The sequence below is a fragment of the Coturnix japonica genome, unplaced genomic scaffold, assembly GCF_054131305.1.
Source record: "Coturnix japonica strain WE unplaced genomic scaffold, WE-NBRP24 Scf072, whole genome shotgun sequence".
Classification (NCBI taxonomy): Eukaryota; Metazoa; Chordata; class Aves; order Galliformes; family Phasianidae; genus Coturnix; species Coturnix japonica.
The window spans coordinates 149,662-177,053 of NW_028188975.1; the positions used below are offsets into that span (position 1 = coordinate 149,662).

Below are 27,392 nucleotides of genomic sequence, written 5' to 3' on the forward strand. Positions count from 1 at the left end.
ATGTGTGGGGCTGTGTGGGGCTGTGTGGGGCTGTGAGGTGATGTGTGGGGCAGTGCAGGGCTGTGAGGTGATGTGTGGGGCTGTGTGGGGCTGTGACGTGATGTGTGGGGCTGTGTGGGGCTGTGAGGTGATGTGTGGGGCAGTGCAGGGCTGTGAGGTGATGTGTGGGACGGTGTGGGGCTGTGAGTTGATGTGTGGGGCTGTGTGGGGCTGTGAGGTGATGTGTGGGGCTGTGTGGGGCTGTGAGGTGATGTGTGGGGCTGTGAGGTGATGTGAGGTGATGTGTGGGGCTGTGTGGGGCTGTGAGGTGATGTGTGGGGCTGTGCGGTGCGGGACGGAGCAGACGGACCGCGGTGCAGGGCTGTGTGGGGCTGTGCAGTGCAGTGCAGAGTGGTGCTGTGCGGCGTGGCACTGTGCTGTGTGCTGTGCGGTGCAGTGCCATGTACTGTGCGGTGCAGTGCATTGCAGTGCAGTGCAGTGCCATGTACTGTGTGGTGCAGTGCATTGCGATGCGGTGCAGTGCTTTGCGATGCGGTGCAGTGTGGTGCAGTGCCGTGCATTGCGATGCAGTGCTCTGCAGTGCAGTGCATTGCGGTGCAGTGCAGTGCATTGCGATGCGGTGCAGTGTGGTGCGGTGCAGTGCATTGCGATGCGGTGCACGGCGCTGTGCAGTGCAGTGCACAACGGTGCAGTGCCATGTGGTGCTCTGCAGTGCAGAGCATTGCAGCGTCGTGCTGTGCACTGCATTGCATTGCATTGCATTACATTGCCTTGCCTTGTCTTGCATTGCGTTGCATTGCGGTGTGTTCCGATGCCGTGTCTCTCCCCTTAGACGTCGATCCTGGGCTGGATATCGGCCGCGCGGTGCCCGCGGAGCCCAAAGGGAGCGGCCAAGGTAAAATGGGGGGGCGGGGTGTTGTTCAGGGTCTCTGGGGGGTAAAATGGGAGGAGGGGGGTTATTCGGGGTCTCAGGGGGGTAAAATGGGAGGAGGAGGGTTATTTGGGGTCTCTGGGGGGGCTTGTGTCCGTGCGGGGCATCACGGTGCTGCCGGCCGCGCTGGGAAGTGGCTCATCACATCATCATCCATCATCCGTCGTTGGAGGGGGGGGAGGAAAGGAGAAGAGGGGTCATGGCCTCGAAACGCGGCCAGCCCCCAACGCAGCATCCAGACACGTGGCCGGCCGGCTGTCCGTCCATCCAAACGTCCGTCTGTCCGTCCGCCCATCCACGTGTCCATCTCTCGCTCTGGCCATCCACACTGTCCGTCCGTCCATCCGTCCTTCCGTCCATCCGCTCTTCTCTCATCCCTCCGTTCAGCTTCGGCTCGGCTTGGCCCGGCTCGGTTCGGTTCGACCCAGCTCGGCTCTGCCCGGCTCAGCTTGGCCCAGCCCGGCTTGGCTCAGCTCGACCCAGCTCGGCCCAGCCCTGCTTGGCTCGGTTCGGCTCGGCTCAGTTCGGCTTGGCTCCACCCAGCTCAGCTCGGCTAGGTTCGGTTCAGCCCGGCCCAGCTCGGCTCAGCTTGACCTGACCCAGCTCAGCCCGGCTCGGGTTGGTTCGGCTCAGCTCAGCTCAGACCGGCCCGGTTCGGCTCGGCCTGGCTTGACCCGACCTGGCTCAGCTCGGCCCAGCTCTGCCTGGCCCGGCTCGACCCGGCTCGGCTCTGCCTGGTCCGGCTCTGTCCGGCCCGGCTTGGCTCAGCTCGGCTCGGTCCTGCCCGGCTCGGCTCGGTTCTGTTCGGTTCGGCCTGGCTGTTGTTTGTGTGGGGCTGTACAGGCCCTTATGGGTTGGTCCAGAACCGGGACCGGTTTGTACGGCGCGAGTTGCGGCAGTAAAAACATCCTCCAAAGCGGCCGGCAGCAACGCGTGCTCCTTTAATAGGGGGGATGTGGGGCGGATGTGGGGCGGGATGTGGGGCAGGATGTGGGTTGGTGAGGGGGGATGTGGGGCATGGTGGAGCAGAGCCCACATGTGATGCTATGGGGTGTGGGGTGGGGCAGGGTAGGGGAGAGCCCGTATGTGATGTTATGGGGTGTGGGGCAGGGCAGGGTGGGACAGGGCCCATATGTGCTGCTATGGGGTGTGGGGCAGGGCCCATATGTGTTGCTATGGGGGGTGGGGTAGGGCGGGGTGGGGCAGAGCCCATATATGATGTTATGGGGTGTGGGGCAGGGCCCCCATGTGCTGCTATGGGGTGTGGGGCAGGGTGGGGTGGGGCAGGGCCCATGTGGGGCATTATGGGGTGTGGGGCAGGGCCCATATGTGCTGTTATGGGGTGGGTGCTGTTATGGGATGGGTGCTGCTGTGGGGTGCTCACTGTGCTCCATATGGGCCCCATTTTGTCCCATATGGATGCTATTTCACCCCATATGGGCCCCATAGTGCTCCTTATGGGCCCCATAGTGCTCCTTATGGGCCCCATAGTGCTCCTTATGGGCCCCACTGCACCACATGTGGGCCCCATTTTGCTCCACGTAGGCACGTTGCTGTTGCAGCATTGCAGCAATGGGGCTGCTGTGGGGAGCTGCAGCCATGCAGCGCTGGGATGGCAGATGGGCCAGGACCCACAGCGCAGTGTGGGGCTGCTCCAGTGCAGCTCTGAGTGCTGCAGAGCAGCCCCAATGCGACCCCACTGCGGCCCCAATGCAGCCCCAATGCGGCCTCAGTGCAGCCCCACTGTGGCCTCAATGCAACCTCAATGCAGCCCCACTGCGGCCCCACTGTGGCCTAAATGTGACCCCACTGCGGCCTCAATGTGACCCCAATGCAGCCGCAATGCAGCCCTGACCCACTGCGGCCTCAATGCAGCCCTGACCCACTGTGGCCCCAATACAGCCCTGACCCACTGCGGCCTCAATGCAGCCCCACTGCGGCCTCAATGCAACTCCAATGCAGCCTCACTGCGGGCCACTATGCAGCCCCACTGCAGCACTAATGCAGCCCCACTGCGGCCCAAATGCAGCCCCACTGCAGCCCCAACTACAGCCCCAATGCAGCCCCAACGACAGCCTTAATGCATCTCCACTGCAGCCTCAATGCAGCCCCACTGCAGCCCTGACCCACTGTGGCCCCATTGCAGCCCCAATGTGGCCTCAATGCAGCACCATTGCAGCCTCAATGCAGCCTCGATGTGGCCCCAACTGCGGCCTCAATGCAGCTTCAATGCAGCACTGAGCCACGGCAGCCCCACTGCAGCGCTGACCCACTGTGGCCTCAATGCAGCCTCAACGCAGCCCCACTGCAGCCCTGACCCACTGCGTTGCTGTGCTCTCTCTGCAGAATGGAGGCAGTGACGTGGCAGAGGAGCAGAATGCGGAAGAGCTGCAGCGGGTGCAGGAAATGCAAAGGTGGGGGGGCTGCAATGCATGGGGGGGGTGGGATGGATGGGATGGGATGGGATGGGATGGGATGGGATGGGGTGGGGTGGATGGGATATTATGGGATGGGATGGGATATTATGGCATGGGATGGGATATTATGGGATATTATGGGGTGGGATGGGATATTATGGGATGGGATGGAATGGGATGAGATGGGATGGGATGGGGTGGGATATTATGGGATATTATGGGTTGGGATGGGATATTATGGGGTGGGATGGGATATTATGGGGTGGGAATGGGGTGGGATGGAGTAGGATGGGATATTATGGGATATTATGGGATATTATGGGATATTATGGGATATTATGGGATGGGCTGCAGCCGGGTTGCTCTGTGCTCTGTATTGACCCCCCCCCCGTCCCCCTCCCCGCTCCCCCCGCAGCACGGAGCTGCCCGTGGTGCAGGAGAAGCTGCTGCGGCTGCAGCGCTGCCTGGATGCGGTGGAGCAGCAGCTGTCGGCTCCGTGTGCAGCACTGCAGGTAATGCAATGCCAGCTGCAGGTAATGCAGGGCTGCAGGTAATGCAATGCCAGCCTGCAGGTAATGCAATTAGGGCTGCAGGCAATGCAATTAGGGCTGCAGGTAATGCAATTAGAGCTGCAGGTAATGCAATTAGGGCTGCAGGTAATGCAATTAGGGCTGCAGGTAATGCAATTAGAGCTGCAGGTAATGCAATTAGGGCTGCAGGTAATGCAATTAGGGCTGCAGGTAATGCAATTAGAACTGCGGGTAATGCAATTAGGGCTGCAGGTAATGCAATGTCGGCTGCAGGTAATGCAATTAGAGCTGCAGGTAATGCAATTAGGGCTGCAGGTAATGCAATTAGGGCTGCAGGTAATGCGGGGCTGCAGGTAATGCAATGTCGGCTGCAGGTAATGCAATTAGAGCTGCGGGTAATGCAATTAGGGCTGCAAGTAATGCAATGTCGGCTGCAGGTAATGCAATTAGAGCTGCAGGTAATGCAATTAGGGCTGCAGGTAATGCAACGACAGCCTGCAGGTAATGCAGGGCTGCTCCAAGGCTCTGTGCTGCAGTGGGGCTGCACCCCGTTGCACCCACTTGTGGGGCTGCCCCCTCATTGCTCTGCCCCCCCATCCATCCCTGCCCCCCATCCATAATTGCGCCCCCCAAATCCCTGCCCCCCCATCTATCCCTACCCCCCATATCCCTGCCCCACATCCATTCCTGACCCCTCCCATCTATCATTGTTCCCCCCAAATCTCTGCCCCCCAATCTATCCCTACCCCCCCATATCCCTGCCCCCATCCATGGCTGCTCCCCATTGCCCCCCCAAATCCCTCCCACCCCACATCCCTGCCCCACATCCATCCCTGCCCCCCATCTATTGCTGCTCCCCCAAGTCTCTTCTCCCCCATCCCCACCCCCCATCCATCCTGCCCCCCATCCATCCCTGCCCCCCTCACTGCCCCCCATCCATGGCTGCTCCCCATTGCCCCCCAAAATCCCTCAAACCCCACATCCCTGCCCCACATCCATCCCTGCCCCCCCCATCTCCCACCCCACATCCATCCCTGCCCCCTATCCCTGCCCCCATCCATCATTGCCCCCCCATCCAAGGCTGCCCCCCATCCATCCATCCCTGCCCCCCATCCACTATTGCCTCCCCCCAAATCTCTGCCCCCCATCTATCCCTACCCCCCCACATCCCTGCCCCACATCCATCCCTGCCCCCCATCTATTGCTGCTCCCCCAAGTCTCTTCTCCCCCATCCCCACCCCCCATCCATCCTGCCCCACATCCATCCCTGCCCCCCTCACTGCCCCCCATCCATGGCTGCTCCCCATTGCCCCCCCCAAATACCTCCCACCCCACATCTCTGCCCCACATCCATCATTGCCCCCCCAAATCTCTGCCCCCCCATCCCTGCCCCACATCCATTCCTGACCCCTCCCATCCATCATTGCTCCCCCCATCTCTGCCCCCCATCCATCCCTGCCTCCCATCTATCCCTGATCCCCCAAGTCTCTGCCCCCCCATCCCGCCCCCCAACCATCCCTGCCCCCCTCACTGCCCCCCATCCATGGCTGCTCCCCATTGCCCCCTCCAAATCCCTCCCACCCCACATCCCTGCCCCCCCATCCATCCCTGCCCCCCCAAATCTCTGCCCCCCATCTATCCCTACCCCCCCATATCCCTGCCCCCATCCATCCCTGCTCCCCCAAGTCTCTTCCCCCCCATCCCCACCCCCCATCCATCCTGCCCCACATCCATCCCTGCCCCCCTCACTGCCCCCCATCCATGGCTGCTCCCCATTGCCCCCCCAAATCCCTCCCACCCCACATCCCTGCCCCACATCCATCCCTGCCCCCCCCATCTCCCACCCCACATCCATCCCTGCCCCCTATCCCTGCCCCCATCCATCATTGCCCCCCCAAATCCCTGCCCCCCAATCCATCCCAGCATCCCCACATCTCTGTCCCCCCATCCATCGCTGCCCCCCATCCGTGCCCCCCATCCATCCCTGCCTCCCCTAATCCCTCTCCCCCATCCATCCCTGCCCCCCATCCATCATTGCCCCCCCATCCAAGGCTGCCCCCCATCCATCCATCCCTGCCCCCCATCCACTATTGCCTCCCCCTAAATCTCTGCCCCCCATCTATCCCTACCCCCCCATATCCCTGCCCCCCATCCATCCCTGCCCCCCATCCATCCCTGCTCCCCCAAGTCTCTTCTCCCCCATCCCCACCCCCCATCCATCCTGCCCCACATCCATCCCTGCCCCCCTCACTGCCCCCCATCCATGGCTGCTCCCCATTGCCCCCCCCAATCCCTCCCACCCCACATCCCTGCCCCCCCATCCATCCCTGCCCCCCCATATCTCTGCCCCCCATCTATCCCTACCCCCCATATCCCTACCCCCCATCCATCCCTGCTCCCCCAAGTCTCTGCCCCCCCATCCCCACCCCCCATCCATCCTACCCCACATCCATCCCTGCCCCCCTCACTGCCCCCCATCCATGGCTGCTCCCCATTGCCCCCCCCAATCCCTCCCACCCCACATCCCTGCCCCACATCCATCCCTGCCCCCCATCCATTATTGCCCCCCCGAAATCCCTGCCCCCCCATCTATCCCTCCCACCCCACATCCCTGCCCCCCATCCATTCCTGCCCCCCATCCATTCCTACCCCCATCCCCTCCCCCCATCCCCTCCCCCCCCATCCCCTTCCCCCCCATCCCCTCCCCCATCCCCCTTCCCCCCCCCCCCTTTCCATCCTCCCCCCGGCTCCGCTCTCGCTGCGCCGCCCGAACTCAATGGGCGCATTGATGGAAACACAATCAGCGCTGAGGGGGGGGGGGCGGCAATGGGGGAACACGGGGGGGGGAGAGGGGGATGGGGGATGGGGGGGGTCAGTGGGGTGGGGGGCGTCATAGGGGGGAGAGACCGGAGAGACCGTGGGGTGGGGGGGGCTGAGGGATGGGGGGGGGGCTAAGGGATGAGGGGTACGGGGTGGGGGTATCCATGGGGCTGGGGGGGTCCATGGTGTTGGGGGTATCAATGGGGTAGGGGGGATCCGTGGGGTGGGGGGGCTGAGGGATTGGGGGGGGCTGCGGGGTTGGGGGTATCCATAGGGCTGGGGGGCTGAGGGGGGTATCCATGGGGTTGGGGGGGTCTGTGGGGCTGGGGGGGGTATCCGTGGGGTTGGGGGGTGGTCTGTGGGGCTGGGGGGGTATCCGTGGGGTTAGGGGGGGTCCATGGGGTTGGGGGGGTATCCGTGGGGTTAGGGGGGGTCCATGGGGTTGGGGTGTCTGTGGGGCTGGGGGGGGTATCCATGAGACTGGGTGTCTGTGGGGCTGGAGGGGTCCATAGGGTTGGGGGGGTCTATGGGGTTGGGGTATCCATGGGGTTGGGGGGGGGTTATACATGGGTTTGGGGGGTGTCCATGGGGTTGGGGGGTATCCATGGGGTTCGGGGGGTCTGTGGGGCTGGGGGGTGTCCATGGGGTTGGGGGAGGTATCCATGGGGCTGGGGGGGTCTGTGGGGCTGGGGGGGGGTATCCATGGGGCTGGGGGGGGTCTGTGGGGCTGGGGGGGGTATCCATGAGACTGGGTGTCTGTGGGGCTGGAGGGGTCCATAGGGTTGGGGGGGTCTATGGGGTTGGGGTATCCATGGGGTTGGGGGGGTTATACATGGGTTTGGGGGGTGTCCATGGGGTTGGGGGGTATCCATGGGGCTGGGGGGGTCTGTGGGGCTGGGGGGGTATCCATGGGGTTGGGGGGTATCCATGGGGTTCGGGGGGTCTGTGGGGCTGGGGGGTATCCATGGGGTTGGGGGAGGTATCCATGGGGCTGGGGGGGTCTGTGGGGCTGGGGGGGGGTATCCGTGGGGTTGGGGGGTGGTCTGTGGGGCTGGGGGGGTATCCATGGGGTTGGGGGGTGGTCTGTGGGGCTGGGGGGGTATCCATGGGGTTGGGGGGGGGTCTGTGGGGCTGGGGGGTATCCGTGGGGTTGGGGGGTGGTCTGTGGGGCTGGGGGGGTATCCATGGGGTTGGGGGGGGGTCTGTGGGGCTGGGGGGGTATCCGTGGGGTTAGGGGGGGTCCATGGGGTTGGGGTGTCTGTGGGGCTGGGGGGGGTATCCATGAGACTGGGTTTCTGTGGGGCTGGAGGGGTCCATAGGGTTGGGGGGGTCTATGGGGTTGGGGTATCCATGGGGTTGGGGGGGTTATACATGGGTTTGGGGGGTGTCCATGGGTTGGGGGGGTATCCATGGGGCTGGGGGGGTATCCATGGGGTTGGGGGGTATCCATGGGGCTGGGGGGGTCTGTGGGGCTGGGGGGGGTATCCATGGGGCTGGGGGGGTCTGTGGGGCTGGGGGGGGGTATCCATGGGGCTGGGGGGGGTCTGTGGGGCTGGGGGGGGTATCCATGGGGCTGGGGGGGGTCTGTGGGGCTGGGGGGGGGTATCCATGGGGCTGGGGGGGTCTGTGGGGCTGGGGGGGGTATCCATGGGGCTGGGGGGTCTGTGGGGCTGGGGGGGGGGGTATCCATGGGGCTGGGGGGGGTCTGTGGGGCTGGGGGGGTATCCATGGGGTTGGGGGGGGGTCTGTGGGGCTGGGGGGGGTATCCGTGGGGTTGGGGGGTGGTCTGTGGGGCTGGGGGGGTATCCGTGGGGTTAGGGGGGGTCCATGGGGTTGGGGTGTCTGTGGGGCTGGGGGGGGTATCCATGAGACTGGGTGTCTGTGGGGCTGGAGGGGTCCATAGGGTTGGGGGGGTCTATGGGGTTGGGGTATCCATGGGGTTGGGGGGGTTATACATGGGTTTGGGGGGTGTCCATGGGGTTGGGGGGTATCCATGGGGATGGGGGGGTCTGTGGGGCTGGGGGGGTATCCATGGGGTTGGGGGGTATCCATGGGGTTCGGGGGGTCTGTGGGGCTGGGGGGGTATCCATGGGGTTGGGGGGTATCCATGGGGTTCGGGGGGTCTATGGGGCTGGGGGGTATCCATGGGGTTGGGGGAGGTATCCATGGGGCTGGGGGGGTCTGTGGGGCTGGGGGGGGTATCCATGGGGCTGGGGGGGGTCTGTGGGGCTGGGGGGGGTATCCATGGGGCTGGGGGGGTCTGTGGGGCTGGGGGGGGTATCCATGGGCTGGATACCATTCGGATCCGCCCCCCATAACCGCCCCCATCCACCCGCATCCCCGCCCCCCATCCCCACCCCCCACCTCATCCCCGCCCCCCACGATCGCCCCATCCCCGCCCCCCATCTCCCCCCATCCCCTCCCCCCCATCTCCCCCATCCCACCCCCCATCCCCGCCCCCCATCTCCCCCCATCTCCCCCCCCATCCCCGCCCCCCATGATCGCCCCATCCCCGCCCCATATCACCGCCCCCCCCCATCCCCGCCCCCCATCCCCCCCATAATCTCCGCCCCCTCCGACCACCATCCTCCTCCGCTGTGTCACTATGGGGTGGAAGAGGGGAAACCCTGAATACAACCCTGACCCTAAAGGGGAGCTTAAAAGGGATCCCAAATGGGACCCCAAAATGGGCCCCATAAGGGTCCTCATAAGGGACCCCAACAGGGATCCCAATAGGGACCATAAAAGGGAACCTAAAAGGGACCCCAATAGGGATCCTAAAAGGGATCCCAAATGGGAACCCAATAGGGAACCAAATAGGGATCCCAAAAGGGAACCCAATAGGGAACAAAAAGGGGATCCTAAAAGGGATCCCAATAGGGATCCCAAAAGGGAACCTAAAAGGGACCCCAATAGGGAACCCAATAGGGATCCTAAAGGGGAACACAAATGGGACCCTAATAGGGAATCCAAAAGGGATCCCAAAAGGGGCCCCAATAGGGAACACAATAGGGACCCCAATAGGGATCCTAAAAGGGAACCTAAAAGGGACCCTAATAGGGAACCCAATAGGGATCCCAAAAGGGACCCAATAGGGACCCTAAAAGGGAACCTAAAAGGGAACCTAAAAGGGAACCTAAAAGGGAACCTAAAAGGGACCTCAATAGGGAACCCAATAGGGATCCTAAAAGGGACCCTATTAGGGAACCCAGTAGGGATCCAAAAGGGACCCAATAGGGATCCTAATAGGGAACCTAAAAGGGACCCTAATAGGGAACACAATAGGGATCCTACAAGTGACCCCAAATGGGACCCCAGAAGGTTCCTCATAAGGGACCGCCCCCCCCAGCCCCGCCCCCCCAGCTCCGCCCCCTCTGCCCACCCCACCCGGAGCCGCCCCCCATCCCCACCCCCAAGATCGCCCCATCCCCGCCCCCCATCCCCTCCCCCTATCATCGCCCCATAGCACCCCCCATCTCCGCCCCCATCATCACCCCGCCCCCCATCCCCGCCCCATTACCCCCCCCAACCCCCCCCCATCCCCGCCCCCTCATCACCCCCCACATCTGCCCCCCATCCCCGCCCCCATCCCCCTCCTCATCCCCCGCCCCCCCCAGTTCCGCCCCTTCTGCCCACCCCACCATCGCCCCCCCATCCGCCCCCCATCCCCGCCCCCCATCGCCCCCCCATCCGCCCCCCATCCCCGCCCCCTCATCACCCCCCACATCTGCCCCCCATCCCCGCCCCCATCCTCGCCCCCCCCATCCCTCCCATCCCCGCCCCCCCATCACAGCCCCCCCCCCCATTTCCACCCATCACCTCCCCCCACCCCCCACCCATCCCCGCCCCCCCCTACAGTCCCCCATCCCCCCCCATCTCCCCCCTATAACCGCCCCCATCCCCCCCACATCCTCCCTATCCCCCCCCCCCATCCCCCCCACATCCTCCCTATCCCCCCCCCACCCCCCCCCATCCCCCCCCGGCTCCTCCCCCTTTGCCCCCCCCCCCTCGTATCCGCCCCCCCTGACCTCACTCTCCCTCCCCCCCCCCACCTTTGGGTCTCCCCACCGAAGCAGCCCCTCCCCCACAGACACACCAGAGACCCCCCCAGCCCCACAGCACAACGAGACCCCCATGTTGGGGCTCAGACCCCCCCCCTGGAGCACCACGAGACCCCCAGAGACCCCCCCACCCCTCAAAGCACCACGAGACCCCAGTGTTGGGATGGGGGTGGGGGGGCACTGCAGTCTGACCCTATAGGACCCACCCGGAGACCCCATGTTGGGGATGGGGGGGGGGGCACCACATTGAACCAACCCAGGACCCCCCCCCCAGCCCCATAGCACCACGAGACCCCCATGTTGGGGAAGGGGGGGGGGGCACCACGAGACCCCCGTGTTGGGAATGGGGGGGGGGCACTACATTGGACCCCCCCAGAGACCCCCCCACCCCCCATAGCACCACGAGACCCCTATGATGGGAATGGGGTGGGGGCAACTCAGTTCTGACCCTATAGGACCCCATTGGACCCACCCAGAGACCCCCACCCCAATAGCACCATGAGACCCCCATGTTGGGTATTGGGGGGGGGGCACTTCAGCTCCGACCCCATTGGACCCACCCAGAGACCCCCATGTTGGGGATGGGGGGGGTGGGCACCACATAGCAGGAGACCCCCCCCCCCCCATATAGCAGGTGTCGTCTGTGGGGCTGGCTGTGGGGTGGGGGCTGTGGGGGGGGCACCGCAGCTCCGACCCCATTGGACCCACCCAGAGACCCCCCACCCCTCATAGCATCACGAGACCCCCATGTTGGGTATAGGGGTGGGGGGCACCTCAGCTCTGACCCTATAGGACCCACCCAGAGACCCCCCCACCCCTCATAGCACCACGAGACCCCTATGATGGGAATGGGGTGGGGGCAACTCAGTTCTGACCCTATAGGACCCCATTGGACCCACCCAGAGACCCCCACCCCATAGCACCATGAGACCCCCATGTTGGGTATTGGGGGGGGGGCACTTCAGCTCCGACCCCATTGGACCCACCCAGAGACCCCCATGTTGGGGATGGGGGGGGGGCACCACATTGGACCCACCCAGAGACCCCCCCCAGCCCCATAGCACCACGAGACCCCCATGTTGGGGCTCAGACCCCCCCATGTTGGGTATAGGGGGGGGCACCACAGTTCTGACCCTATAGGACCCCAATGGACCCACCCAGAGACCCCCCTACACCCCCCATAGCACCACGAGACCCCCATGTTGGGAATATGGGGGGGGGGCACCTCAGTCTGACCCTATAGGACCCACCCAGAGACACCCCCCCATAGCCCCCCCCCCAATAGCAGGAGACACCCCCCACTCCCCCATAGCAGGTGCCGTCTGTGAGGCTGGCTGTGGGGCTGGCTGTGGGGCGGGGGGGGGGGCACCGCAGCTCCGACCCCATTGGACCCACTCAGAGACCCCCCCAGCCCCATAGCACCACGAGACCCCCATGTTGGGAATATGGGGGGGGGGCACCTCAGTCTGACCCCATTGGACCCACCCAGAGACCCCCATGTTGGGAATAGGGGGGGGTGGGCACCACATTGGACCCCCCCAGAGACCCCCCCAGCCCCATAGCACCACGAGACCCCCATGTTGGGGCTCAGACCCCCCCCATGTTGGGGATAGGGGTGCGGGGGGCACCACGAGACCCCCATGTTGGGAATATGGGGGGGGGCACCTCAGTCTGACCCCATTGGAACCACCCAGAGCCCACCCCCCCATAGCCCCCCCCCCAATAGCAGGAGACCCCCCCCCCTCACCCCATAGCAGGTGCCGTCTTGGGGCTGGCTGTGGGGCGGGGGGGGCAGCACCGCAGCTCCGACCCCATTGGACCCACCCAGAGACCCCCCACCCCTCATAGCACCACGAGACCCCCATGTTGGGTATAGGGGTGGGGAGCACCTCAGCTCTGACCCTATAGGACCCACCCAGAGACCCCCCCAGCCCATAGCACCACGAGACCCCCATATTGGGAATATGGGGGGGGGCACCTCAGTCTGACCCCATTGGACCCACCCAGAGACCCCCATGTTGGGGATGGGGGGGCTGGGCACCACATTGAACCAACCCAGGGACCCCCCCCCCAGCCCCATAGCACCACGAGACCCCCATGTTGGGGAAGGGGGGGGGGGGCACCACGAGACCCCCATGCTGGGAATATGGGGGGGGGGCACCTCAGTCTGACCCCATTGGACCCACCCAGAGACCCCCATGTTGGGAATAGGGGGGGGGTGGGCACCCCATTGGACCCCCCCAGAGACCCCCCCAGCCCTCAGAGCACCACGAGACCCCTATGATGGGAATGGGGTGGGGGCAACTCAGTTCTGACCCTATAGGACCCCATTGGACCCACCCAGAGACCCCCCACCCCAATAGCACCATGAGACCCCCATGTTGGGGATGGGGGGGGGGCACTTCAGCTCCGACCCCATTGGACCCACCCAGAGACCCCCATGTTGGGAATATGGGGGCGGGGGGCACCTCAGTCTGACCCTATAGGACCCACCCAGAGCCCACCCCCCCATAGCCCCCCCCAATAGCAGGAGACCCCCCCCCCCCTCACCCCATAGCAGGTGCCGTCTGTGGGGCTGGCTGTGGGGCGGGGGGGGCACAGCAGCTCTGACCCCATTGGACTCACTCAGAGACCCCCCCAGCCCCATAGCACCACGAGACCCCCATGTTGGGTATAGGGGGGGGGGCAAATCAGTCTGACCCCATTGGACCCACCCAGAGACCCCCCCCCCCCTCACCCCATAGCAGGTGCCGTCTGTGGGGCTGGCTGTGGGGCTGTGGGGGGGGCTGTGGGGCTGGCAGTGGGGTCTGTATGTGTTTATATGGGATCTGTGGGGTCTGTATGTGTTTATATGGGATCTGTGGGGTCTGTATGTGTTTATATGGGATCTATGGGGTCTGTATGTTTATATGGGATCTGTGGGGTCTGTATGTTTATATGGGATCTGTGGGGTCTGTATGTTTATATGGGATCTGTGGGGTCTGTATGTGTTTATATGGGATCTGTGGGTCTGTATGTGTTTATATGGGATCTGTGGGTCTGTATGTGTTTATATGGGATCTGTGGGTCCTGTATGTTTATATGGGATCTGTGGGTCTGTATGTGTTTGTATGGGATCTGTGGGTCTGTATGTTTATATGGGATCTGTGGGTCTGCATGTGTTTATATGGGATCTGTGGGGTCTGTATGTGTTTATATGGGATCTGTGGGTCTGTATGTGTTTATATGGGATCTGTGGGTCTGTATGTGTTTATATGGGATCTGTGGGGTCTGTATGTGTTTATATGGGATCTGTGGGGTCTGTATGTGTTTATATGGGATCTGTGGGTCTCTATGTTTATATGGGATCTGTGGGGTCTGTATGTGTTTATATGGGATCTGTGGGTCTGTATGTGTTTATATGGGATCTGTGGGGTCTGTATGTTTATATGGGATCTGTGGGGTCTGTATGTTTATATGGGATCTGTGGGTCTGTATGTGTTTATATGGGATCTGTGGGGTCTGTATGTGTTTATATGGGATCTGTGGGTCTGTATGTTTATATGGGATCTGTGGGTCTGTATGTGTTTATATGGGATCTGTGGGTCTGTATGTGTTTATATGGGATCTGTGGGTCTGTATGTGTTTATATGGGATCTGTGGGGTCTGTATGTGTTTATATGGGATCTGTGGGGTCTGTATGTGTTTATATGGGATCTGTGGGGTCTGTATGTGTTTATATGGGATCTGTGGGTCTGTATGTTTATATGGGATCTGTGGGTCTGTATGTGTTTATATGGGATCTGTGGGTCTGTATGTGTTTATATGGGATCTGTGGGTCTGTATGTGTTTATATGGGATCTGTGGGGTCTGTATGTGTTTATATGGGATCTGTGGGTCTGTATGTGTTTATATGGGATCTGTGGGGTCTGTATGTGTTTATATGGGATCTGTGGGTCTGTATGTTTATATGGGATCTGTGGGTCTGTATGTTTATATGGGATCTGTGGGTCTGTATGTGTTTATATGGGATCTGTGGGTCTGTATGTTTATATGGGATCTGTGGGTCTGTATGTTTATATGGGATCTGTGGGTCTGTATGTTTATATGGGATCTGTGGGTCTGTATGTTTATATGGGATCTGTGGGTCTGTATGTGTTTATATGGGATCTGTGGGTCTGTATGTGTTTATATGGGATCTGTGGGTCTGTATGTTTATATGGGATCTGTGGGTCTGTATGTTTATATGGGATCTGTGGGTCTGTATGTTTATATGGGATCTGTGGGTCTGTATGTTTATATGGGATCTGTGGGTCTGTATGTGTTTATATGGGATCTGTGAGTCTGTATGTGTTTATATGGGATCTGTGGGTCTGTATGTTTATATGGGATCTGTGGGTCTGTATGTGTTTATATGGGATCTGTGGGTCTGTATGTTTATATGGGATCTGTGGGTCTGTATGTGTTTATATGGGATCTGTGGGTCTGTATGTGTTTATATGGGATCTGTGGGTCTGTATGTTTAATGGGATCTGTGGGTCTGTATGTGTTTATATGGGATCTGTGGGTCTGTATGTGTTTATATGGGATCTGTGGGTCTGTATGTGTTTATATGGGATCTGTGGGTCTGTATGTGTTTATATGGGATCTGTGGGGTCTGTATGTTTTATATGGGATCTGTGGGTCTGTATGTGTTTATATGGGATCTGTGGGTCTGTATGTGTTTATATGGGATCTGTGGGTCTGTATGTGTTTATATGGGATCTGTGGGTCTGTATGTGTTTATATGGGATCTGTGGGTCTGTATGTGTTTATATGGGATCTGTGGGTCTGTATGTGTTTATATGGGATCTGTGGGTCTGTATGTGTTTATATGGGATCTGTGGGTCTGTATGTGTTTATATGGGATCTGTGGGTCTGTATGTGTTTATATGGGATCTGTGGGTCTGTATGTGTTTATATGGGATCTGTGGGTCTGTATGTGTTTATATGGGATCTGTGGGTCTGTATGTGTTTATATGGGATCTGTGGGTCTGTATGTGTTTATATGGGATCTGTGGGTCTGTATGTGTTTATATGGGATCTGTGGGTCTGTATGTGTTTATATGGGATCTGTGGGTCTGTATGTGTTTATATGGGATCTGTGGGTCTGTATGTGTTTATATGGGATCTGTGGGTCTGTATGTGTTTATATGGGATCTGTGGGTCTGTATGTGTTTATATGGGATCTGTGGGTCTGTATGTGTTTATATGGGATCTGTGGGTCTGTATGTGTTTATATGGGATCTGTGGGTCTGTATGTGTTTATATGGGATCTGTGGGTCTGTATGTGTTTATATGGGATCTGTGGGTCTGTATGTTTATATGGGATCTGTGGGTCTGTATGTGTTTATATGGGATCTGTGGGTCTGTATGTGTTTATATGGGATCTGTGGGTCTGTATGTGTTTATATGGGATCTGTGGGTCTGTATGTGTTTATATGGGATCTGTGGGTCTGTATGTGTTTATATGGGATCTGTGGGTCTGTATGTGTTTATATGGGATCTGTGGGTCTGTATGTTTATATGGGATCTGTGGGTCTGTATGTGTTTATATGGGATCTGTGGGGTCTGTATGTTTATATGGGATCTGTGGGTCTGTATGTTTATATGGGATCTGTGGGTCTGTATGTGTTTATATGGGATCTGTGGGTCTGTATGTGTTTATATGGGATCTGTGGGTCTGTATGTGTTTATATGGGATCTGTGGGGTCTGTATGTGTTTATATGGGATCTGTGGGGTCTGTATGTGTTTATATGGGATCTGTGGGGTCTGTATGTTTATATGGGATCTGTGGGGTCTGTATGTGTTTCTATGGGGTCTCTATGTTTATATGGGATCTATGGGGTCTGTATGTGTTTCTATGGGGTCTCTATACTTATATGGGATCTGTGGGGTCTGTATGTGTTTCTATGGGGTCTCTATGTTTATATGGGATCTGTGGGGTCTCTATGTGTTTCTATGGGGTCTCTATGTTTATATGGGATCTATGGGGTCTGTATGTGTTTCTATGGGGTCTCTATGTTTATATGGGATCTATGGGGTCTGTATGTGTTTCTATGGGGTCTCTATGTTTATATGGGATCTATGGGGTCTGTATGTGTTTCTATGGGGTCTCTATGTTTATATGGGATCTATGGGGTCTGTATGTGTTTCTATGGGGTCTCTATGTTTATATGGGATCTATGGGGTCTCTATGTTTCTATGGGGTCTCTATATTTATATGGGATCTGTGGGGTCTGTATGTGTTTCTATGGGGTCTCTATGTTTATATGGGATCTGTGGGGTCTGTATGTGTTTCTATGGGGTCTCTATGTTTATATGGGATCTGTGGGTCTGTATGTGTTTATATGGGATCTGTGGGGTCTGTATGTGTTTATATGGGATCTATGGGGTCTGTATGTGTTTCTATGGGGTCTCTATGTTTATATGGGATCTATGGGGTCTCTATGTGTTTCTATGGGGTCTCTATGTTTATATGGGATCTATGGGGTCTGTATGTGTTTCTATGGGGTCTCTATGTTTATATGGGATCTATGGGGTCTGTATGTGTTTCTATGGGGTCTCTGTATTTATATGGGATCTATGGGGTCTGTATGTGTTTCTATGGGATCTAAGGGGTCTGTATGTGTTTCTATGGGATCTAAGGGGTCTGTATGTGTTTCTATGGGGTCGTTATGTTTATATGGGATCTGTGGGGTCTCTATGTGTTTATATGGGATCTATGGGGTCTCTGTGTGTTTCTATGGGGTCTCTATGTTTATATGGGATCTGTGGGAACGGCTCCGTGTCCCCTCCCCCCCTCGGATGGTTGTGGGGCCGCCGGGGTTTCCCCGGTAACGGCACCGAAAGGGTTAAACCTGGAGCGGCCACGACACAACGCGGTGGGGCCATGGGGAGGGGGGAGAACGACCCCAAATAGACCCCAAATAGGCCCCAAATAGACCCCAATACACCCCAATACACCCCAATATACCCCCATAGACCCCAATAGAGCCCTATAGACCCTCATAGAACCCAATAGACCCCAATAGAAACCATAGACCCCAATAGAAAGCCATACAAACCAATCGAACAGCAGGGATGAACCGGAATGGGAGGGGAGACACGGTGAGACCATATGGGGGATATAGGGGCGGATATAGGGGGATCTGGGGTGATATAGGGGGAATATAGGGGGAATATGGGGGGGATATGGGGGATATGGGGGGATATAGGGGATATGGGGGATGTGGGGTGATATAGGGGGGATATAGGGGGTATATAGGGGGATATGGGGGATATGGGGGGGATATGGGGTGTCTGTGGGGGGATATGGGGGGATATAGGGGGGATATGGGGGATATGGGGGATGTGGGGTGATATAGGGGGGATATAGGGGGTATGGGGGGATATGGGGGATATGGGGGGGATATGGGGTGTCTGTGGGGGGATATGGGGGGATATAGGGGGGATATAGGGGGATATGGGGGGGATATGGGGGGATATGGGGGATGTGGGGTGTCTGTGGGGGGATATGGGGGGATATAGGGGGATATGGGGGGGATATGGGGGGATATGGGGGATGTGGGGTCATATAGGGGGGATATAGGGGGGATACGGGGGATATGGGGTGTCTATGGGGCTCTGTGGTGCTCTATGGGGTGTCTGTGGGAGGATATGGGGGATATGGGGGGATATGGGGTGTCTGTGGGGGGATATGGGGGGATATAGGGGGGATATGGGGGGATATGGGGGGATATGGGGGATGTGGGGTCATATAGGGGGGATATAGGGGGGATAAGGGGGATATGGGGTGTCTATGGGGCTCTGTGGTGCTCTATGGGGTGTCTGTGGGGGGATATGGGGGATATGGGGGGATATGGGGTGTCTGTGGGGATATAGGGGGGATATGGGGGGCTATGAGGGGGATATGGGGGGATATGGGGGGATATGGGGGATGTGGGGTGATATAGGGGGGATATAGGGGGGATACGGGGGATATGGGGTGTCTATGGAGCTCTGTGGTGCTCTATGGGGTGTCTGTGGGGGGATATGGGGGATATGGGGGGATATGGGGTGTCTGTGGGGGGATATGGGGGGATATAGGGGGGATATGGGGGGATATGGGGGGGATATGGGGGGATATGGGGGATGTGGGGTCATATAGGGGGGATATAGGGGGGATACGGGGGATATGGGGTGTCTATGGGGCTCTGTGGTGCTCTATGGGGTGTCTGTGGGGGGATATGGGGGATATGGGGGGCTATGGGGGGGATATAGAGGGGATATAGGGGGGATATAGGGGGGATGTGGGGGGTATGGGGTGTCTATGGGGCTCTCTGGTGCTCTATGGGGTGTCTGTGGGGGGATATGGGGGGCTATGAGGGAATATGGGGAGATATGGGGGGATATAGGGGAGATATAGGGGGATATGGGGGGACATGGGGGGATATGGGGGATGTGGGGAGATATAGGGGGGATATAGGGGGGATATGGGGGGATATGGGGTGGATATGAGGGGATATGGGGAGATATGGGGGGATATAGGGGAGATATAGGGGGATATGGGGGGGATATGGGGAGATATGGGGGGGTATGGGGGGATATAGGGGAGATATAGGGGGAGATGGGGGGATATGGGGGATGTGGGGAGATATAGGGGGGATATAGGGGGGATATGGGGTGTCTATGGGGCTCTGTTGTACTCTATAGGGTGTCTGTGGGGGGATATGGGGGATATAAGGGGGATATGGAGAGATATGGGGCTCTGTGGTGCTCTATGGGGTGTCTGTGGGGGGATATAAGGGATATGGGGGATATGGGGGGGATATGGGGGGGATATGGGGGGTATGGAGTGTCTATGGGGCTCTGTGGTGCTCTATGGGGTGTCTGTGGGGGGATATGGGGGATATGGGGGGCTATGGGGGGGATATAGAGGGGATATAGGGGGGATATAGGGGGGATGTGGGGGGTATGGGGTGTCTATGGGGCTCTCTGGTGCTCTATGGGGTGTCTGTGGGGGGATATGGGGGGCTATGAGGGAATATGGGGAGATATGGGGGGATATAGGGGAGATATAGGGGGATATGGGGGGACATGGGGGGATATGGGGGATGTGGGGATATATAGGGGGGATATAGGGGGGATATGGGGGGATATGGGGTGGATATGAGGGGATATGGGGAGATATGGGGGGATATAGGAGAGATATAGGGGGATATGGGGGGGATATGGGGAGATATGGGGGGGTATGGGGGGATATAGGGGAGATATAGGGGGAGATGGGGGGATATGGGGGATGTGGGGAGATATAGGGGGGATATAGGGGGGATATGGGGTGTCTATGGGGCTCTGTTGTGCTCTATAGGGTGTCTGTGGGGGGATATGGGGGATATAAGGGGGATATGGGGAGATATGGGGCTCTGTGGTGCTCTATGGGGTATCTGTGGGGGGATATGGGGGAGATGGGGGGATATAGAGGGGATATAGAGAGGATATGGGGGATATGGGGTGTCTATGGGGCTCTGTGGTGCTCTATGGGGTGTCTGTGGGGGGATATGTGGGGATATGTGGGGATATGTGGGGATATAGGGGAGATATAGGGGGATATGGGGGGACATGGGGGGATATGGGGGGGTATGGGGGGATATGGGGGGATATGGGGTGTCTATGGGGCTGTGTGGTGCTCTATGGGGTATCTGTGGGGTGATATGGGGGATATTGGGGAGATATGGGGCGATATGGGGGATATGGGGGGATATGGGGGGATATGGGGAGGATATGGGGGGGATATGGGGCTCTGTGGTGCTCTATGGGGTGTCTGTGGGGGGATATGGGGGATATGGGGCGGATGGGGGGGATATGGGGGGATATTGGGGGGATATGGTGGTATGGGGGGGATATGGGGGGTATATGGGGTGTCTATGGGGCTCTGTGGTGCTCTATGGGGTGTCTGTGGGGGGATATAGGGGGATATGGGGAGACATGGGGAGATATGGGGGATATGGGGGGATATGGGAGATATGGGGGGATGGGGGGGCAGCGACACCAAGGAAGGGGGGGGGAGGGGAGGGAGGGGTGGGGGAGGGGTGGGACTGCTGGTGTGTGTGTGTGTGCACTGCAACTGTGTGTGGGTGTGCATGTGTGTGCACTGCATTGCACTGCACGTGTGTGTGTGTGTGTGTGCATTGCACTGCACGTGTGTGTGTGTGTGTGCATTGCACTGCACGTGTGTGTGTGTGTGTGCATTGCACTGCACTGCATTGCACGTGTGTGTGTGTGTGCATTGCACTGCACGTGTGTGTGTGTGTGTGCATTGCACTGCACTGCATTGCACGTGTGTGTGTGTGTGCATTGCACTGCACGTGTGTGTGTGTGTGTGCATTGCACTGCACTGCATTGCACGTGTGTGTGTGTGTGCATTGCACTGCACGTGTGTGTGTGTGTGTGTGCATTGCACTGCACTGCATTGCACGTGTGTGTGTGCATTGCACTGCACTGCATTGCACGTGTGTGTGTGTGTGCATTGCACTGCACGTGTGTGTGTGTGCATTGCACTGCACTGCATTGCACGTGTGTGTGTGTGTGCATTGCACTGCACGTGTGTGTGTGTGTGTGTGCATTGCACTGCACTGCATTGCACGTGTGTGTGTGTGTGCATTGCACTGCACTGCATTGCACGTGTGTGTGTGTGTGCATTGCACTGCACGTGTGTGTGTGTGCATTGCACTGCACTGCATTGCACGTGTGTGTGTGTGTGCATTGCACTGCACTGCATTGCACGTGTGTGTGTGTGTGCATTGCACTGCACTGCATTGCACGTGTGTGTGTGTGTGCATTGCACTGCACGTGTGTGTGTGTGTGTGCATTGCACTGCACTGCATTGCACGTGTGTGTGTGTGTGCATTGCACTGCACTGCATTGCACGTGTGTGTGTGTGTGCATTGCACTGCACGTGTGTGTGTGTGTGTGCATTGCACTGCACTGCATTGCACGTGTGTGTGTGCATTGCACTGCACTGCATTGCTCGTGTGTGTGTGTGTGCATTGCACTGCATTGCACGTGTGTGTGTGTGTGCATTGCACTGCATTGCACGTGTGTGTGTGCATTGCACTGCATTGCACGTGTGTGTGTGTGCACTGCACTGCATTGCACGTGTGTGTGTGTGCATTGCGCTGCACTGCATTGCACGTGTGTGTGTGTGTGCATTGCACTGCACTGCATTGCACGTGTGTGTGTGTGCATTGCACTGCTCTGCATTGCACGTGTGTGTGTGTGTGCATTGCACTGCATTGCACGTGTGTGTGTGTGCAATGCACGGTGGTGCAGCAGGGGCAGCTGCTGTGTGCACATGGGTGTGTGCACAGTGCAGGTGCTGTATGCACGTGGGTGCATGCACGTTGCAGCTGCTGCGTGTGTGCACAGTGCAGGTGCTGTATGCACGTGGCTGGGTGTGCATGCACAGTGCAGGTGCTGTGTGTATGTGTGTGCATGCACAGTGCAGCTGCTGTGTGCACGCATGGTGCAGGTGCTGTGCATGTGGGGCTGTGCATGGACGGTGCATGTGCTCTGTGGATGTGGGTGTGTGCAAGGTGCTGCTGCTGTGTGCACGTGGTTCTGTGTGTGCATGCATGCTGTGGCTGCAGTGTGCACGGTGCAGCTGCTGTGCACGTGGGTGCATGCATGGTGCAGCTGCTGTGTGCAGAGTGCAGGTGCTGCGCGCACGTGGCTGGGTGTGCATGTACGGTGCAGCTGCTGTGTGCACGTGTGTGCATGCACGGTGGAGCTGCTGTGTGCACGTGTGTGCATGCACGGTGCAGCTGCTGTGTGCACGTGGGTGCATGCATGGTGCAGCTGCTGTGTGCACGTGGGTGTCTGTGCTCGGTGCAGCTGCTGTGCATGTGAGGCTGTGTGTTCATGCATGGTGCAGCTGCTGTGCACGTGTGTGTGTGTGGGTGCATGCATGTTGCAGCTGCTGTGTGCACGTGGGTGTCTGTGCTCGGTGCAGCTGCTGTGCATGTGAGGCTGTGTGTTCATGCATGGTGCAGCTGCTGTGCAGGTGTGTGTGTGTGTGCATGCATGGTGCAGCTGCTATGTGCAGGTGCTGTGTGTGCATGGTGCAGCTGCTATGTGCAGGTGGGTGTGTGCACGGTGCAGGTGCTGTGTGTACTTGGGTGTGTGCACGTGTGTGCATGCACGGTGCAGCTGCTGTGTGCACATGGCTGCATGCAGGTGCTGCGTGCGTGGGACTGTATGCATGCACACTGCAGGTGCTGCATGAATGTGGCTGTTTGCAGGGTGCAGCTGCTGTGCACACGTGGGGCTGCATGAACGTGCACAATGCAGATGCTGCATAAGATGCAGGTGGTGTCTGCAACACACTGAGCATGCAGGGTGCAAATGGCTGTGAGTGATTCAGGCTCTGTGCATGCAGGGCTGTGTGTGCATGCACAGTGCAGGCGTGTGGTGCAGCTGCCGTGTGCGGTGCAGCTGCTTTGCCCATGGGGCTGCGTGTGCACGCATGGTGCAGGTGCTGCGAGTGGTGCAGGTGTTGTCTGCAGTGCTGTGTGAGCATGCAGGGTGCAGCTGCTGCATGCATGGAGCTCTGTGTGCAGTGCAGGTGCCGTGCAGGTGAGTTTCTGTGTGCATGCATGGTGCAGGTGCAGTGCATGTGTGTGCATGTGTGTGCTCATGGTGCAGGTGCAGCTGCTGTGAGTGATGCAACAGCTGCATGCATTGCACAACGCTGTGTGCATGGGGCTCCGTGTGCACGCACAGTGTAGGTGCTGTGAGGGGTGCAGGTGCTGCGTGCAACACACTGTGAGCATGCAGGGTGCAGGTGCTGTGCAAGCAAGTCTCTGGGTGCATGCAGGGTGCAGCTGCTGCATGCACGGGGCTCTGTGTGCATGCACGGTGTGGGTGCTGTGTGCTGCGTGCAGTGCAGGTGCTGTGAGCATGCAGTGTGCAGGTGCAGTGCAAGTGAGTCTGAGTACATGTGTGGCGCTGCATGCATGCAGCTCGGCATGCATGCAGGGTGCAGCTGCTGCATGCACAGGGCTCTGTGCATGCACGGTGTGAGTGCTGCGTGCAGTGCAGGTGCTGCGAGCCGTGCCGGTTGCAGTGTGCAGCTGTGGGGTGTGTGTGTGTGTGCTGTGCATGCATCACACAGCAGCAGTGCACACACAGGGGAGTGGGGTGCAGGGAATGCGCCGATGCGCTGCAGGCAGGTGGTGCTACTTCTGCAGCAGGCAGCAGCAGCTGCATGCCTGCCCATCTGCTTCATTAGCGGTGCAAGGGATGGGGCAGTGGTGTTGCAGGCGCTGCTGTGCATGGGGTCAGTGCTACAGCTGTGCAGTGCTGCAGCCATTGCGCCCCAATGCAGGGCTTAGGGTGCAGCGCTGCGGTGCAGGGTTTGGTGCAGGACTTTGGTGCAGGATTTGGGGTGTGGGGTTTTGCTGCAGGGCTTTGGCGCAGGACTTTGGCACCTTGTTTTGGTGCAGGACTGCAACGCAGGGCTTTGGTTGCAGCACTTTGGGTGCAGGAATTGGGTGCACAACTGGTTGTAGGATTTGGGGTGCAGGACTTTGGGATTTTCAGTGCAGGACTTTGGCTGCAGGATTTTGAGTGCAGGACTTTGGTGCAGAAATTTGCTGCAGGATTTTGGTGCAGGACTTTGGGTGCAGGATTTTGTTGCAGGATTTTGTTGTAGGATATTGGGTGCAGGATTTTGGTGCAGGCTTTGATTGCAGGGACTTGGGTGCAGGACTTTGGGTGCAAGACTTTGTGCACAGGGCTTTGGTGCAGGATTCTGTTGCAGGGTTTTGGTGCAGGACTTTGGGTACAGGATTTTGATGTAGGACTTTGGATGCAGGATTTGGTGTGCAGGGATTTGGGTGCAGGACTTTGGCACAAGACTTCAGGTGCAGGATTTTGGTGCAGGACTTTGTTGCAGGACTTTGTTGCAGGGCTTTGGGTGCAGGACTTTGGGCACAAGACTTTGGGTGCAGGGCTTTGGTGCAGGGTTTTGGTGCAGGATTTTGTTGTAGGATGTTGGGTGCAGGACTTTGGTGCAGGGCTTTGATTGCATGATTTTGGTGCAGGACTTTGGGCACAAGACTTTTGGTGCAGGATTTTGGTGCAGCATTTGGTGTGCAGGGATATGGGTGCAGGACTTTGGTGCAAGATTTTTGTGCAGGACTCTGGTGATGGAGTTTAGTGAGGGACTTTGGTGCAGGACTTTGGATGCAGGATTTCCATGCAGGATTTGGGTGCAGGACTTTGGGCACAAGACTTTTGGTGCAGGACTTCAGTGCAGGACTTTGGGTGCAGGATTTTGTTGTAGGACTTTGTTGCAGGACTTTGTTGCAGGGCTTTGATTGCAGGGACTTGGACGCAGCACTTTGGCACAAGACTTCAGGTGCAGGATTTTGGTGCAGGATTGGTGTGCAGGACTTTGTTGCAGGGCTTTGATTGCAGGGATTTGGGTGCAGGACTTTGGGTGCAAGACTTTGTGCACAGGGCTTTGGTGCAGGATTTTGTTGTAGGATGTTGGTTGCAGAACTTTGGTGCAGGACTTAGATTGCAGCGCTTTGGGTGCAGGACTTTGGGCTCAGGGTTTTGGTGCAGGATTTTGTTGTGGGATGTTGGGTGCAGAACCTTGGTGCAAGATTTTTGTGCAGGACTCTGGTGATGGAGTTTAGTGCAGGACTTTGGGTGCATGATTTTGGTGCAGGATGTTGGGTGCAGGATTTTGTTGTAGGATATTGGGTGCCAGACTTTGGTGCAGGACTTGGATTGCAGCACTTTGGGTGCAGGACTTTAGGCACAAGACTTTGTGCACAGGACACTTTGTGCAGGACTTTTGGTGCAGGATTTTGGTGCAGGATTTTGTTGTAGGATGTTGGGTGCAGGACTTTGGTGTAGGACTAGGATTGCAGGGCTTTGGGTGCAGGACTTTGGGTGCAAGACTTTCGGTGCAGGACTTCGGTGCAGGGTTTTGGTGCAGGACTTTGGGTGCAGGGTTTTGGTGCAGGGTTTTGATGCAGGATTTGGGGTGCAGGGATTTGGGTGCAGGACTTTGGGCACAAGACTTTTGGTGCAGAACTTCAGTTCTGGGTCTTGGTGCAGGATTTTGTTGCAGGACTTTGTTGCAGGGCTTTGATTGCAGGGACTTGGGCGCAGCACTTTGGCACAAGACTTCAGGTGCAGGATTTTGGTGCAGGACTTTGTGTGCAGGACTTTGTTGCAGGACTTTGTTGCAGGGCTTTGATTGCAGGGATGTGGGTGCAGGACTTTGGGCACAAGACTTTGTGCACAGGGCTTTGGTGCAGGGCTTTGGTGCAGGGTTTTGGTGCAGGATTTTGTTGTAGGATGTTGGGTGCAGGACTTTGGTGTAGGACTTGGATTGCAGGGCTTTGGGTGCAGGACTTTGGGCACAAGACTTTTGGTGCAGGATTTTGGTGCAGGACTTTGGATGCAGGATTTCCATGCAGGATTTGGTGTGCAGGGATTTGGGTGCAGGACTTTGGCACAAGACTTTGTGCACAGGGCTTTGGTGCAGGGTTTTGGTGCAGGACTTTGGTGGAGGACTTTGGGTGCAGGATTTTGGTGCAGGACTTTGTGTGCAGGACTTTGTTGCAGGGCTTTGATTGCAGGACTTTGGGTGCAGGACTTTGGGCACAAGACTTTGTGTGCAGGACTTTGGGTGCAGGGTTTTGGTGCAGGGTTTTGATGCAGGATTTGGGGTGCAGGGATTATGGGTGCAGGACTTTGGGCACAAGACTTTTGGTGCAGGACTTTGGATGCAGGATTTTGTTGTAGGACTTTGTTGCAGGGCTTTGATTGCAGGGACTTGGGCGCAGCACTTTGGCACAAGACTTCAGGTGCAGGATTTTGGTGCAGGACTTTTGGTGCAGGATTGGTGTGCAAGACTTTGGTGCAGGACTTTGGTGCAAGATTTGCATGCAGAACTTTGGTGCAGGACTTTGGCACAGGATTTTTTTAGTGCAGGATTTGTGTACAGGACTTTGGTGCAGGACTTTGGCACAAGACTCTCGGTGCAGGAGTTTTGTGCAGGACTTTGGGTGCAGGGTTTTGGTGCAGGACTTTGGTGTAAGACTTTGGGTGCAGGATTTGCGTGCAGGACTTTGGTGGAGGATTTGTGTGCAAGACTTTGGTGCAAGATTTGCATGCAGAACTTTGGTGCAGGATTTTGTTGCAAGACTTTGGTGCAAGATTTGCATGCAGGATTTGCATGCAGAACTTTGGTGCAGGACTTTGGCACAAGACTTCGGGTGCAGGATTTTTGTGCAGGACTTTGGGTGCAGGAATTGCGTGGAGGACTTTGATGCAGGGTTTTGGTGCAGGATTTGCGTGCAGGAATTTGGTGCAGGGTTTTGGTGCAGGATTTCCATACAAGACTTTGGTGCAGGATTTTGGCACAGGAATTTGGTGCAAGATTTTGGTGCAGGACTTTGGTGTGTGATTTGCGTGCAGGACTTTGGCTCTGCAGGTGCCGGGCTTCCTTGCATTGCTGCTGACTTGCAGCCTGGCTCGTTGCAGGCCGGGATGTGAGCGCAGCGGCGCAGCACCATGGGGAACAATGCAAGCCGCCCCGGCTGCCTGGGCCAGAAG

At 58.1% G+C, this 27,392-nt stretch overlaps 2 protein-coding genes across 2 annotated transcripts; both read left to right on the plus strand.

The window, feature by feature from the left end:
* Nucleotides 1-248: 248 nt before the first annotated feature.
* Nucleotides 249-23,478, plus strand: LOC146751592 (uncharacterized). The gene is made up of 6 exons (XM_085533972.1): nt 249-895; nt 1,104-1,864; nt 3,278-3,345; nt 3,764-3,860; nt 23,194-23,390; nt 23,460-23,478. The coding sequence occupies exons 1-6, from the start codon at nt 565-567 to the stop codon at nt 23,476-23,478; spliced, it is 1,473 nt and encodes a 490-aa protein (XP_085390098.1). The 5' UTR covers nt 249-564.
* LOC146751593 (uncharacterized) lies at nt 22,030-27,392 on the plus strand. Its single transcript, XM_085533973.1, has 3 exons — nt 22,030-22,860; nt 22,896-26,476; nt 26,876-27,392. Exons 2-3 carry the CDS (start codon nt 26,233-26,235, stop codon nt 27,241-27,243), a joined length of 612 nt encoding a protein of 203 aa, XP_085390099.1. The 5' UTR covers nt 22,030-22,860; nt 22,896-26,232; the 3' UTR covers nt 27,244-27,392.